Source organism: Lepus europaeus, chromosome 2 (genome assembly GCF_033115175.1).
Source record: "Lepus europaeus isolate LE1 chromosome 2, mLepTim1.pri, whole genome shotgun sequence".
Lineage (NCBI taxonomy): Eukaryota > Metazoa > Chordata > Mammalia > Lagomorpha > Leporidae > Lepus > Lepus europaeus.
In genome coordinates this window covers 172,819,159-172,834,654 of record NC_084828.1, presented here as the reverse complement: position 1 = coordinate 172,834,654, position 15,496 = coordinate 172,819,159, and the positions used below count along the sequence as shown (strand labels likewise).

General features: G+C 47.0%; 1 protein-coding gene across 1 annotated transcript in view; it reads right to left on the bottom strand.

Moving 5' to 3' along the window:
* Window positions 1-15,496, bottom strand: part of STAC (SH3 and cysteine rich domain) — a 138,771-nt gene that overhangs the window by 33,301 nt on the left and 89,974 nt on the right. The window contains exons 4-6 of the mRNA XM_062179691.1: window positions 14,186-14,267; window positions 13,053-13,168; window positions 7,051-7,129 (exon numbers count right to left, since the gene is read on the bottom strand). Coding sequence (XP_062035675.1) covers window positions 7,051-7,129; window positions 13,053-13,168; window positions 14,186-14,267 — 277 coding nt within the window. The remainder of the gene's footprint in view (window positions 1-7,050; window positions 7,130-13,052; window positions 13,169-14,185; window positions 14,268-15,496) is intronic.

The following is a 15,496-nucleotide window of genomic DNA, read 5'->3' as shown; positions in this document are numbered from 1 at the left end:
AGCGCCACGGCTCAATAGGCTAATCCTCCACCTTGCAGCACCGGCACACTGGGTTCTAGTCCTGGTCAGGGCGCCGGATTCTGTCCCGGTTGCCCCTCTTCCAGGCCAGCTCTCTGCTATGGCCCAGGAAGGCAGTGGAGGATGGCCCAAGTGCTTGGGCCCTGCACCCCATGGGAGACCAGGATAAGCACCTGGCTCCTGCCATCGGATCAGCGCGGTGCGCCGGCCGCAGCGCGCCAGCCGCGGCGGCCATTGGAGGGTGAACCAACGGCAAAGGAAGACCTTTCTCTCTGTCTCTCTCTCTCACTGTCCACTCTGCCTGTCAAAAACAAACAAACAAAAAAACCCTTATTTTCGACTTTTTTTACCTGACTTCTTAGGTAGTTTTTAACAATAGGTTTCTCATTTCAAAAGTCTCATCTGAAAAACTTTGTCTTTTATTGAGTCTGTTCAGTTGGTTTGCAGTGATTCTCACTGTTGATACACTGAGTCTCTTCCCTACATTTTGTACTTTCCTATTTGTCCCACATTTCCTGCACTTCTCCTTCTGATCCCCCACCTCCCCTCCCTGCCCACTGTCTTTGGAGTTGTGTGCCTTTTCTCTTCTTCTCATCACTCAATGTTGTTTCCTTTCCAGTTTGCAAAGTTAAGTCTATGTTTTCTTCTTTTAGTGGTTGTCTTGGAAATTTTATAAAGCATATCTTAACAAAGTCTAAAGTGGAATGACATCATTAATCTCTTTTTAAACAGCTTAAGAATATTTGAATGCCTATTTCCCACATAAACATCAGTATTTTAGACACTGTTATATTAACAACTTTAAAAAACATGCTATTTAAATTGAAAAATATTCCTTCTTTTCATTTTATTTGAAAGATAGAGAAACAGAGGCAGACACACACATACACACACATCTTGAATCTGCTGGTGCACTCCTCAAAATGCCTACAACAGCTGGGGCTGGTTCAGGCTGAAACCAGGAGACAGAAGCCCAACCCAGAAATCCCCCATGGGTGTCAGGAACTCAGTTGCTTGAGCCGTCATCTGCTGCTTTTCAGGGTGATCGTTAGCAGGAAGCTGAATCAGAAGCTGAGCTGAGACTTGAAACCAGACACTCTGATGTGGGATGCAGACATTCCAAGTTACGTCTTAACGGCTGCTACAAATGTCCACCCCCAAAACATGTCATCTTCCACTTAGATTTCACCACATGTGTGCCATTGTTTTTGCTCTTTATTTCATCTTGATTCACAGTCTTTCCTTTGAGGTCTCATTTTCTCATTTGAAGTATATTTTGTGGAAAGTTTCCAAGCGTGTGTCTATCTTAAAAGCACTGGAGGTTAAGTTGTCACCTGTGACACTGTGACACTGCCAACCTCTGAGTGCTTCCAGTCCAGCACTGCTGATCCAGCTCCCTGCTAATGTGCCTGGGAAAGCAGCGGAGGATGGCCCAAGTGCTTGGGGCCTTGCCGCCCAGTGTGGGAGACCAGATAAACGTCAGGTTCCTGGCTTTGGAATTAGCCAAAGTGGCTCAGCCTCCAGTTAATGTGGCCATTTGGGGAGTGAACCAGTGTATGGAAAACCTATCTCTATGTCTCTCCCTCTCTAATGCTGCCTTTCAAGTAAATAAATCTTAATTAAAAAAAAAAAAAACTGGGGATGCAGTTTTTGTCTGAAAAATATGTTCTTGGAAGATAGTTTTGCTTCTGCTTTATGTTTCTAGGTTTAGAGTAACTTTTCGTTCAGCATATGGAAGACAGCATTCTACTGCCACTTTCTTGTATTGTAATTTGTAAGAAGAATCTATCAATATAATTTTCATTTCTTGGTAAGTTATCTGTCTTCTAGCCTGTATTTAGAGGTTTCTTTTGTCTTTGAAAGTCCACAGTTTTACTAAGATATATTTAGGTATAGATTTCTGAATGAAAGGAATTATATCATCAATCAGTTCTGCAAAATTCTCAGCCAGTGTCTTCCTGCATGTCTGAATGTTTTTCTTTTTTTTTACTCTCAGTATCTCTTTGTGTACTTCTAAGATGCGAATTAGATGCATGCCTGACCTTTTCACTTATTTTCATGTCTCTTAAACTCTCCTGGTCCCAATGCTCTGTCTCCAGGGATGTGCTCTCATTTCTTTGGTGCTGTATCTCCTGGTGTTAATTCTTTCTTCAGCTGTTTCTAATATTGTATTAAATACATCAATCTGTTTCTACTTAAAAGTTCTAGGAATTCTATTTGGCTTTTACCCAAATCTTTGTTTAATTTTGATAGTATACTGTTCCTTTATTATATGTGCAAGTCCATTTTTTTGTAATTTAAGCATATACAACTATATAGTGTATGTTTATTTGAAAACTACAGCATATACAGTCCCTGAGAATCTGATTATAAAATTTGTTGTTTTGCTAGCTCTACTCCTGGTGGTTTATTTTCTCATGTGATCAGTGATTTTTTGATAGTTAGCTCATGATTCTTGAAAGTTTATTTTTGGAAAGCTTTTGAAGTCTTATCTCTTTACAGATGGTTTAAATTTGCTTCTGCCAAATACCTGGTGATCTTTTCACACGTGGGCTACTTTACATGAAATTAAACTAAAATTTCATTTTATTTTACTTCTCCCATACAAGTGGTATGAATTTAGGCCCTAAACTCGAATAAGATTTTCCTCCTCTTCCATCTCCCCCTCCCGTCTCCATTTCTCCCTCCCTCCATCAATCCTTGTCTTCCTCCTTCCTCTCTCTGTCTCCCTGTCTCCCTCTCTTTTTCTTTTCTCCCTCCCCGATTTCTTTTCTTCTTTTCTTCTAGTACGTTAAGGCTGATGCAACGAATTCCTCTGCAAGGTGCTGTTTTCCTTGTGACTTTCAGGGTAGCAGCACTTTTCTAAAGTGTTTCTCATCTAATCTTTTACCTAAACATTGCCGTTGTGCGTGTTTGTCTTTGGATTCATGTTTTGTTGTCATTTCTGGACTTGAAGGAATTATCTTACTTTGCTGCCAGCTCAGCCACGCATTTACTAGAAATTTCTTTTTCATTATTCTTCCTAGCAGTTTTAGGAATGCTACGTTGGGAAAAAAATTCTATGAACATCCAGCCCTCTACCAATAAACTAAAATTTCACTTTATTTTACTTTTCTTCTGTGCTTTGAAGATGCTAAGTGTGTGTTGCAGAAACAGGTCATGAACATTTACATCTGTAATTTAGGAACTGTCCACTGGAGGGGGACAAGAGCCAAGGGCATCTGCCAATGGAATCATTAAAACACCTGTGTTTGAGTGACAATTTAACACTTGAGCTACAGGCTCAGTGCAAGCTACAGACAGGCATCCGTTTTCCAAATCTGAATTTGTTGTTTTTCTTTTCGGGAAAAATTTCTTCACTGTAGTGTGAAGTGAGGTAATTTTGGGTTTTGTAATATCCTCAAGTGGATGTGATTGAGCCTTTTGAAGACCGTTTCTAGGAATTTGTATTATGTCCTGTTCTCTCTGATTTTCTTCCAGGAAAATTAGGATCACATACAGTCATACTGAAATGCAATTATTGAGGGCAGATTTGGCAGTTTGAGCTGTAATGGGCGGCCAGATTTTCCTTGTCCTTGTGCTTGTTACTTTGTTACAGGGAAGTTTGCAGCAGTTAAGCCAAGGGTGAAGACCAGTAACTTTCCCCATCCATGTCCGAGATGTATCCAGGCATCATGTGAAAGCTACTGGGACACTCGGACATGCTGGAGATCATTTAGAAGAGTGAAAGCAGAGACTGCGGCCAGAGAGGTAAAGAGTAGGGATTTTGTCTTCTTCTCGGAAGGCTTGGAGATACTCCTCAAGGAATTTGGCATAACCCCTGGCTGGAAGAAGTAGCACCTGTGTACACTGTGTGTTTCCTTTTTTAGGACATGAGCGAAACAAGTAATGAAGAACTGGTTTGAATTAGAATCCCGGACACTGCTTCTGCGAGGCCAGCAGCCTCCTTGCCGGGCCAGGGGAAACCCATGGGAAGGTGGACCACAGAGGCAGGGTGTTTTCTTCATGCTGTTTCTCAAACTACATGGACAGGGAATTAAAACTAATCAAAGGAAAATGTTTTGAAGCAAACTGCTGCATAATTAATCCCTCTAGCTTCTAAGGGTCCTTTGTAAAGAAAGCTATTGCTGATCAAAGGAATTGTTAATAGATCTCCAAAGTTTTTTAAAAGCTTACTGCTTGCTAAGTTCTTTTAACAGATCTCTTTGAATAAGGCTGTGAAAATACCCCTTAACATACAAGGGATGGAAAATAATCAGGACTTTGAGTGTATCGCTCTGAGCCTTAGTTTCCGAATCTCTTTAGTATGTAATGGGGCGTGTGTGTGTGTGTGTGTGCGTGCTGGAGGGGAGGGAGCTGGAGGAAATGACCTACTTATCAACCTTTAAGGATTCATCTTCGAGTTCCAATTCAGCAGGTCCAGGGAAGCCTGAAATTCTGCTGTTGGTCTGGAATAGTGAGACTGTGCTGTATCACTGACACTTATGATCCCATGGTGCCTTTCTTAATAACAACCAAGCTTCATAGCGACGATTCCTAGGTATAGCTCTTCACATTATAAAGTCACACGGAGACCATCTTTGGAGAGATGAAATCCCCAGGGCAAATGGAAACCTTAACTGCTAAGGAACTGGGTGAGCGACAGCGTCGGCAGAGCTGAGCCAGGAGGAGGAAGTGGTGGGCGCTTGCCCAGCATAATTTTGAGAGGCAGCAGGTGCACTTTGCTGCCCTATTGCACACACGGTGCGAGAGGAGCCGGAGTCGGGGCTGACAGCAAGGACTTTGGCCCAGTCAGCTGGCTGCATGGAGTTCCCGTGTCCTGAGCAGAGCCAGTTTGAGTGGGTGGGTGCTGAGAGGACCGAACGTTAAATCTGGGTGTGTTCGCTCTTGGGGGCCTGTTCTGCATTGAGAGGCCCTGTCTAGGAGGCACCAGGCATCCGGAGGAAGTCAGGAATCCTAATACTGGGGTGAAGTTTGGAAGTCCCCACGTATGGATTCATGATCTCATCTATGACCCCAGCAGCTGTGTGGTTAATTATCATCCCCACTTCAGAGTTGAGGTGACAGAGGTGGAGAGAGGCTAAGTCACTCCTGCAAAGCCATGCCATCATTCAGCGGAGTCAGGCAGCCTGCTTCCAGGCCACAGATGGGCCAAGGACCAAATGTCTGCATTGCCGTTGGTGGTGAGGAGGCCGTGCGTGATGCTGGTGAGCAGAGTGTTACAGGAAGGCTGGAAGCCGGAGGCAGGCTCTGGGTGGAGCAGCTGACCCGACTTGAAGTTTTAACATGCAAATCTGGTTTATCTTTATAAATACAGTGCCTGGCAGCGTAGTTCCTTAGGTGTTGAAGAGCCCAGGTTGCTGGCCAAATTCAGCTGCCAGAACTGCAATGCCAGACGGACATGGGCCCCGGGCAGCCCTGCTGTGGTGCTGCCCGCTGTGAGGCTCCCCTGGCAGCCAACACCCTCTAATTTGTCTCTCTAATGGCACTGCTAAGTGCTCAACAAATGTTTGCATTGATCTAAAAGTACAGTTTCCCCCATGTGATGCCAAAGAATGCTTCCCCCGAGCAGTGAGCTTTAGCAGATGTGTGTGGGCTTGGCCAGGGGGCCCGTGGTGAACGCTGATGCTTATTTAAGAAGAAGGGACATGGAGCAACCGAGCACACAGGTCTTGTGGGAATCATACAGGCACAGTCCTCACTATGGTGAGTTCCCAGAGCGCCTAAGTAGGAGCCATACCTCGTTCAAAGACAGCTGCTGACAGAGCAGCTACATGGTATGGACATGGTATGGAACACATAGCTTTTTTTTTTTTTTCCTTGACAGGCAGAGTTAGTGAGAGAAGGAGAGAAACAGAGAGAAAGGTCTTCCTTTTTTCATTGATTCATCCCCCAAGTGGCTGTTATGGCCGGTGCGCTGTGCCGATCCGAAGCCAGGGGCCAGGTGCTTCCTCCTGGTCTCCCATGAGGGTGCAGGGCCCAAGGACCTGGGCCATCCTCCACTGCCTTCCCAGGCCACAGCAGAGAGCTGGACTGAAGAAGGAGCAACCGGGACAGAATCTAGCGCACCAACTGGGACTAGAACCTGGGGTGTCGGCGCCGCAGGCAGATGATTAGCCTAGTGAGCCGACGCTCCAGCCCTACATAGCTTCTGCTTCCGGGCTAGAAAGGCACGGGTGACCAGTCAGGTGGCATTCTGTCCAAGGTAGCACATCTCCATGCTTGGCACTCAGGCACAGGAGCCCGTGGGGTAACTTCCACCGTGAGTCCCCTTAGCCCAACGTGACAGTGCAGGTCAGGACCTGTAGCCTTGCCTGACTGGGAGTAACCTGAGCTCAATTTTGTGGCTGATGGACTTTTCCCAGTGACAGAAAATGCGTCATAGATATTTTCTGATAAATGGGTGAAGGTTAAGTAGTTGTTGATGTCAAAAAGGCTCAGGAGGGTATCCACAAGAGTCTGGCTTTGTGTTTTTAAACTCTGCTTTAAGAGATGGTTCTTAATTCTTAGCAAGCAACAGTAGAGGGTTAGCATTTAATAAATCTTTTTAGAAATGGTTGCAACAGAGCCTTCATGTATCAAGAGATTAAATACTACTTTTAAGAATGTCTGGCTGAGTGGTATACGTGGGTTTTGGAGCGGCGTGGATGTCTCTGCTGGGGAGGAAGACGAGAGGGGGGCCCACAGCCCCTCCAGCTGCTTTGAGCTGCCTTCAGTTTAGCATGAAGTTGTTCCTCCTGGCCTGGTTCGCTCATCTAATCTGCACCAGTGGAGGACACAATGACTCCTGAACCCAACACAGCTAAGTCCATAGGCGTGAGAATTCAGGAGCCAGAGCTCCTGGAAACGCGAGAGTCAGCTCACTGAAGTGAGTGGAGACCATGCCCAGTTTCCCTCCAGAATGCTGAACACTTGTGCAGGTGGAATCCCAGAGCTGGCAGGGAGAGAGTGGGGGTCTGCAAGGCCGCCTCACCTGCCTGCCGACCCTGACTCAGGAGACGCACGCGTGTGCCGGGGCGGCTCCTCACTCACCACTGTTGCTGCGTCTCCGCAGGTCGTACCCGCTTCCTGGCCCATCAGCCTCCTCGGGAACCTCCACCAGGTCGGAAGTCTTGGAGGAAAGAGAGACAGCAGGCAATGAGTAGTGTTGCATCAGCGAGCCAGCTGAGTCCTGATCCTGATGTTGGGAGAAGACCTCACTCCTAGGAGCCCAGTCGCTATGGTTTTGTTTAGCCAATGTCCTCGAGGCTGTGTGTTCCCTCCAGGGCACTGCACCTCCCCAGGTGTAGGCGGCAGGCTCAGGCTTGGCTGTGCAGGTGCTCAGTGAGCACTGAGTGAACCCACAGATGGCCAGGCCACAGCTAAGCCTCTTCCCAGGAAATCAGAAATCCTTCCCATATCTTTGTACTTCAAATGTTTGATAACACTACAGGGAAATTTAAACTATTAATTAGAGAGAACAAGACACACTACTGTGTGATTTGGGTTCAAGTTAAAAGCTATCTCCAGCACTGCAAAAAAAATCCATCAATTGCTTTGTAACACATATTATGCTGTTTTAAATAAGTCATATCATTCTGCTGCTTGGATTACAGAAATAACGATAAGAATAACAACAGCCATGACAACAGCAATAATAACGGTTCCTGATTATTTACCTTGTGCTGGGTTTCATCTCATCGATTACTCACAATAATCTTATGATAGACCCATTTTTCAGGCAAGAATCTAAAGCCCTGAGAGAGAATGAGTGACTCGAGTTGAGGCCCCACAGCAGCTATGAAGGGGTGTGAACCCCAGACACAGTCCGCAGAGCTTGTGCCTTCGTGCAGCGTGTGCCGGAGCGGCTTCCCGGGCTGGTGAGAGCCCTCACGCCACCCCGTCAGTAGCACAGACTTGGTCCTGGGAGGAGCATCTGTACCACGGGAATTGGCAAGTGCTGCAGCTCAGGTTGCTGCTCCAAGCCGGTGGTTAAACGCGTCTCGGCACACTGCTGGTCACCTCTTTCCAAGCCACGCACCCTGGCTTCTGTCAGCCTGGCTCCACTCTCTTCAGCAAGGAACGAGGGGGCTTTTGAGGAGAGTCACATTTTAAGAAACAATTTCTATCTGATGATCTGAGAGGAACACAACCTCCCCCGCCCTGCTATCTAGTCAGCTCCAGAGGGGGTTTTGTTGTAATTCAGTTTTAAGATTGTTTTGGCCATTTTTTTTTTTTTTGACAGGCAGAGTGGACAGTGAGAGAGAGAGAGAGAGAGAAAGGTCTTCCTTTACCGTTGGTTCACCCTCCAATGGCTGCTGCGGCTGGCGCATCGCGCTGATCCTGGTCTCCCATGCGGGTACAGGGCCCAAGGTCTTGGGCCATCCTCCACTGCACTCCCGGGCCACAGCAGAGAGCTGGCCTGGAAGAGGGGCAACCGGGCAGAATCCGGCGCCCTGACCGGGACTAGAACCCGGGGTGCCGGCGCCGCTAGGTGGAGGATTAGCCTATTGAGCCTCAGTGCCGGCCCTGTTTTGGCCATTCTTACTTGCATACTTGCATGACAGATCAGAAAGCAGAACAAGACAAATTCGCGGGGTCTCTAAGTCACTCACACCCTGCTCCTTGGAAGCTCAAGATTTCTTCATTGGAGTTGCTCCGCAGAAAGTTTCATTTATGTCCATTTCATCGTATGAAATGGAAGGTTTCTCCTCAACTAGCCAGCTAACTCTCAAAACGATGTTTTTGAATTTGGTTTCTGTTAGCTTTCCCAAAGCCGTCAAACCTTTTTTATATTCTAGAACGTTTGAAGGCATATTAAAGAGAACATAATGATTTGGAAACAGCCAGGCAGCAACTTCCTGACCATGTCAAACAAATGCCTCTCTAGTCCCAGAAGAAAATAAACCTGTGGAACAAAGCTTCCCTCTGTGGGAATGAGTTAGCTTTAGGACATAATGCCACCAGTAGAACAGCCGAACTTCATTATCACCTAACCCTGAAGGAAGGAAGCAAAATCATCTTAAAGGACCCATCACTCGTTTCTGTTTTCTTCCACTGGGGCAAGTAGGACTTCAGGAAAAGAGCAAAGCAACAGATATTTAAGTGCAATTTGATTTGTCTTTGTCTCCCTGCAGCTTTCAGAACAATGCCCTCACAACAAATATTTGCTGATAGAACCAGGCAGCTATAACTGGACACTGATGAATGGACTCATTGACAGTCAGAAATTAGGCGTTTTGCCCCAAAAGCTGGCATATAGGTTCCAGATGTTGCCAGACGGTGGTTTTGAGATGAAAGCAAACTGAATATCCTTTGTTGTCCCTCTGATGGTCTTGCTGCATCTTAGCATCAGCCAAAAGCGTGGAGGGTGAAATGCATCGCCTACTCTGCCAGTGTTTCTGAGGACTTCCCCTTGTCGTGAGCTAAGCCAAGCTCAGAACCACAGGAGCAGCCACCTGCTGCTGACGTGGATAGATCAAGGCCATCGTGGGGGAGAATCTTCTCTGCTTTGCCCTCCGTGGGCTGGCTTTCCACCGCCCTTCCAGTGTCAGCCTTAGGCAAGACACTAGATCATGCTTGGCTGGAGTGCAATGAGGCCGAGTTCCTTCCCACCAGAGATGGGAGACAATGCAGGCCTGTTCAGAATGCAGGTCAGAGTGGACACAGGTCCACGCTCTGGCCACAGGTCTGTGCTTTTCTCTTGGACGGCTGGGAGGTAGCTCCAGAAAGTCTTGGTTTGTAAGGGTTGCAGGCCGGGAGGGAGCTCTGGGCTTTGGGGAGGCAGCTCTGGCAGGAATGGTTCTTTTCATACCCACCCCAGGGGGAGATGCAGTGTGCTTCACAGGATTAGGGAGACAAGATGGTTAGCATCCTTTAATCCCTGCCCCAGACTTCAGACCCCACATCCGGCTGCTGTAAATGTGTGATTCAGAAGCTGTTCTCCGGAGCAGGAGGAAGAGCAAGAGTGAGCATGCAAAGGGGGAGCAAGGAGGAAGCCAGGGCCGATGGCCTTGGAAGCAGGTGTTACATTTTCAGTTTAACTCCATCATTCTCAGGTTGTAATGTGCATCAGAATGACCTGGAGGCTTTGTTATAAGGGATTATTTGGCTCCCTGTATAAGATTCTCTGATTCTGTCGGTCTGAGAGGGAAACCCAAATTTGCATGTCTAACAAGTTCCCAGATAATGCTGATGCTGCTGGCCCTGGAAGCCACACACTGAGAACCACAGGTTTAACTTCCTGCAGCTGGAGGTCTTTCTTGGGTGTTTACAAGTTTGGCTGATAAGGGTTTTGATTAATTAATTGATTAATATTAGTGGATATTTAGTGAGGCTCTATAGTGGGCCAGCACTGAATGTTAACAGCAGCTCTTAAGTCTGGGGGGTATTGGAGTCCCTGGAAGCTGACAAGGCTCACGGAGGCCCAGGCTAGATGAAGCAGGGCAGAACCTGGGCCTTGGAAATGCTGCATCGTTCTCCAGTGGGTTCTGAAGGCCCCCCACCCCAGATCACTGGGATAAAGGAATGGAAATAAAACGATGCAAGCAGAGGCCTTTCATTTAAGCAGCTTAATCTAGTTGAGGAGGGGGTTGGAGAAGGGAGGCAGAAAATGAAACAAAAAGGTGAAAATTATCAGGCTATCTCTAGATCCCAGGGAAGCAAGCTAGTTGCTATAGGAGACCAGGGGCGAGGCTCTCACCCAGCCGGGCAGCTCAGGGAGCTGTTGCCTGCAGGGAGGTAGACACACAGCGTGGGCCCTCAGCCCGAGCATGGCTATCCAGACAAGGGCAAGTTGTGCCTGGAGCGGAGGGCATGAGAAATGGAGTACTGGATGCCCGTGAGTCCTTGCTAATCCCTCCTCCTTCAAGCATTTCTGGAGTGCTCCAAATGTGCCAGGCAGCTTGTCTGGCTGTGATGCAGTGAGATGAATTATGAATGGGGTCCGGGGCATAGTCACTCAGTACCTAGCATGGTTTTGAAATCCATGCATAGGTTTTTTTTTTTTCTTAATATGCATTTTCCATGAAGCCTTTGAAGACTATACATGCATAGATTTCAAAAATTTTTTGCACCAAAATAAATTTATGTTTTAATTCTACTTTCTACAAACTTTTGGAAGTTTCTTATATATTTGAATACAAAATGAATCCTATCCGTATGCACTTTGTATATTTTTATCGCATTTAGCGTCATTTCTATCCTTTCAGTATATGAATTAAAATTATCATTATCATCTGGGCTGCCAAATAATAATGTTCTCTTCTCTGGAAATCATCAGGATTCAGATATCTTAAAATGTGATAAATCATACCCTCATTGATCTGAGGCAATGCATACTAAAGCCAAACTTTCCATTCTTACTGTGAAATCTTTCATCACTCATATAGCATAGTTATTACACCCTAACACATATGTTATGTCCTTAATAAAATAGAATAAGGCACATAAAAGTGCATTTTTTAAAAAAATGTTAAGCAGTGCTATCATCTTCCATCTTTTACTGTATTAGTTTGTTCTTCAAACTAAGCTATGTCTTCTGCTTTTATGTCCTACACAGTGCTAGTGACCTGTGGGCTGCTCATTCATGTTTGTAGAGAAGAAAGAACTAATGGACATGAATTTTATGTACATCAAGGAAAAAGTAAAAACTATTTTCAATTAGAAATCAATGGAAGGGGTTGGGCATTGTAGTGTAGCCGATTAAGCTGCTGCCTGCATCACCGGCATCTCATTTGGTCACCAGTTTAAGTTCTGGCTGCTTCACTTCCAGTCCAACTCCCTGTTAATGCACCTGGGAAAGCAATGAAAAATGGTCCAAGTTCTTTCGCTCCCGGACTCATGTGGGAAACTGAATGAAGCTCCTGACTCCTGGCTTCAGCCTCAGCCTAGCCTGGCCCTGGCCATTGTGGCCATTCAGGGAGTGAACCAGTGGATGGAAGATTCTCTCTCTCTCTCTCTCTCTCTCCCTCTATCCCTCCCTCCCTCCCTCTTTCCCTCCCTCTCTCTTACTCTGCCTTTCAAATAAGTAAATAAATCTTTAAAAAAGAAATCAATAGAATACAAGAAGAACAGGACATTTGGTGAGTTTCAAGACATGTTCTAGGATCACCACGTGGCATCAATCAGAGCCCATGAGAACCTACCTACTTTCCTATCTACAGTCTGAGGTTATCCTGTGGATTGACCAATGAGGGGGCTGCCTCAGCTCAACCCCTGAGAACCCAGGTTTCTGCCCCATCATTCTTCCCCTTCATGCTGAGAGGGCTACGTGGCCAGACCATTTGCAGGCTCATCTGTCATGCCCAGAGGTCTCCAGTCCCAGGAGCTGTGACAGCGGAATAGGGAAGTCAGTGCAGGCTAGCCCAAGTGGCCATGTGGACTGGAAGGTGCTTGCCTCTTGCAGGAGGGATAGTGGCTTTTAGCATGGGCTACAGAGTTGCCCAGTGTCTTGGGACATTTATAGAAATTCTGATTGGGTTGATAATAACAGAGATGCAGTGAATAGCCAATTCAGATCAGATAGAATGTAGGAGAGGGACCTGGGGAGAGGAGTGTCCTATGGAGAGAGACTGCATGGAGTCAGAGGTCAAGCGTCTCTAGGGATGTGGTTGTCTGTGTGAAAGCAGGGGATGCATCTGAGAAAATGCAAGAAATCTCGCCGTCCTTGTACTGGGTGTAGCTGCAAGGAGAACTGGGCACAGCCAAGCTTTCCCCGCTTCGGTCCATCATATGAGTCAAGCGTTTCCTTGTGTTGACTGATATGTTGTCTAATATTGTTGGGAGGGTGAAGGACGGGAGACCCAGGGGAGGAATCCAGGAGCCTGAGGCCAAGACATGATCTTCCATCAGGAAAGGACAAGGACCCCTGAGTGCCAGCAACAGAAAGTTAACCCTTCGTGTCCCAGAGCATGGTGCGCTTCCCTTGGGAGGCCTCCTGGCTCCCAAGAGACCAACCCTCATGAGGCGTCTGGGTGGAACCCCTCCCACTGCAGTGTCTGCAGCCAGCCCTGCCAGAGACCACCAAGGGCGGGCCAGGGGGAGGGGACAATTACAGAGGTTCTGTGGGGGGAGTCCGAGCCACTGCCAGAGCTGCCCTTCTTCATCCTCTGGGCCAGGGAGGTGCCGAAGCGCAGGGTCTCGTAGACAGGGTCCACCTTATTGCCACAGGCTGCGACAGAAGAGAAAGCTCATCTGAGAAAGCTCAGCCGAGGGAAGTCAGCCAATCCCCCGCCACATCTCCGGGTGACCAGGGCCTGTCCTGTGCGGCAGCTCAGAGCTCTTGGGGAGGTGGCTTTTCTGCAGCCAGGTTTTCTCACGGAGTTGCTCCTTACCCCAACGTGCCAGGTCGCTGCACTGCACACAGCACTGCCAGTGAGGACTCTGCTTCTAGCTCTTCCTAATCGGCTGCTTTTCCTCTTTCCTTACCCACCCCCAGGACTCCAGTTTCTGCCCACAGTCCAGTTTTACTTCCCCTAGTGGGAGCTCTGCTCATCATGACACAAAGCCCAAGACACAGTTTGTAATAGGAGGCAAAGTGGTTTTTCTGAAAGCATTTGACATTGCCAGGCCTCATGAATTTCTAATTAAAAAATTTCTAGTTTATAAATTTCTGGTTTATAACTTGTCCCCCTAAAAAGGCAGAAATAAATGTAAAGATCTGCAGAGAGGGAAAAAATTAGCAGAAGTAGACTGAAGGATATTATTAAAGAAGAAATCCAAGCCAGGCATATCTATAAATACAGGCATTTTGGCCCTCATTAAATAATAACTGATATTCACCGAGTTCGTTCTAAGTCTATAATCTATGCATATTTTTATGACGATGATGGAAGCCCATAATTGCTGTTCTCATTTGAAAGGATCTGACAGGCGAAATGGCTTGTTCAAAGATGCCCTGTTGGTCAGCGGGGAGGCTGGGCCTCGCCCCAAGGCTGCAATTTGCTGGACTGCATGTTCTCTGTTCACCACCGTACTGCTGATGGCTGGGAGAGCAGGACAGCGGCCATGGGGACTTGGGCTTTTTGTCAGCTCCATCAAGGAGAGGATAATTCCTGGAGAATTTGGTCTACTGTATGTTTTTTTTTTTTTTTCAACAAAACAAACAATCACACCTCAAAACATCCCTGGGAGGACAGATGTTGACTTGGCTGCCCTAAATCTGTTGGCCACAGAGGTCCCAACTCACCAATGGGCATAACTTCTTTAATGCATCCAAACTGTTCGTGGATGAGCAATGGGGAACTGTAGTAACGCCGAAATCCCTTTGGCTAGAGAGAATGAGAAAGGAAGGGCTTAATGTCAGCAAAGAGATAGAGAAAAACCACACGAAAAACCCTAAAACTGAAACAAGCTGAGGTGTCGGTATTGTGATGTGGCAACTTGGGATGCCCACATTGCATATCCCAGTGAGTCCCACCTCTGCTTCTGATCCAGCTTCCTGCTGCACACCCTGGGGAGGCAGCAGATGAGGATCCAAGTGCTTGGGTCCCTGCCACCCATCTGGGTGACCTGGAAGAAGTTCCTGGCTTCGATCTGGCCCATCCCTGGCTGTTGTGGGTACTTGGAGAACGAACCAGAGGATGGACTTCCTCTCCCTCTCTCCCTTCCTCTTCACCTTTCAAGTAAAAATAAATAAACCTAACAAAATAGGACCCAGTGATCTCTCCTGGGGCAGCTCCCTGTCTCCGTTTAAGGTGCTGATGTAGCCTATTAATTCTACCATTTATCCCCAGCAAGGGGGTTGGGAGAGGGAAATATAGTTGACAATAAACAAGTCAATGATTCGTCCAGAGAGCAGGCCCCTGCACTGGCCCTCCCTAGCCTCTTCTCCTGCAGGGTACTGCAGCCTGCGTTGCGTGCAGGACCCTCACTGTGTCCCAGAATGAAAATGAATTGCTATGCATTATTGCACCACAGCTCCTTTCTGTGGCTCATCAGAACCATAAAAGGCCCGGGCATGGGAAAAAGGACCTCAGCGGTAGGCCTGAAGGTCCTTGTGTATCTCAGGAGCGTCATCCAGAATGATTTGCTTTGAGTTCTGGATTCTGTTCTCTGTTTTTCTGATCTCATGCATGGTCTTTGCATGGTTGTGGGTTTTTTCCTCTAGTGAAGGGGAGCAAGTCGGTCAGGGGTTGGGAGACGAGGACACTGCAAATCAGAGTAAGTAGAAGGATTTTCTAAGATCCAGGGCTTACTGCACCCACCACTGGATGGGAACTTAATGGCCCAGTTCCTCCTAGCATTCCAGAGACCTCTTCAATGTTCCTGGAAACTGGTGTCCTCCATGTTTGATGGGAGTGGGGCGGAATCACTCATCACCCTACTAACTCACTCCAGGGGCTGGTCTTTGGTGATGTTACCCAGGATTGTTGATAGTTGGTATCCACTAACTCTAGGTCTTTTCCCTGGAGCCACAAAGGACAACAGAATTCCTATTCTAAGGTCTTAGATTTTTAAGACAGTTGTTATATCCAGTTTAAGTACTCTAGTGCATAGA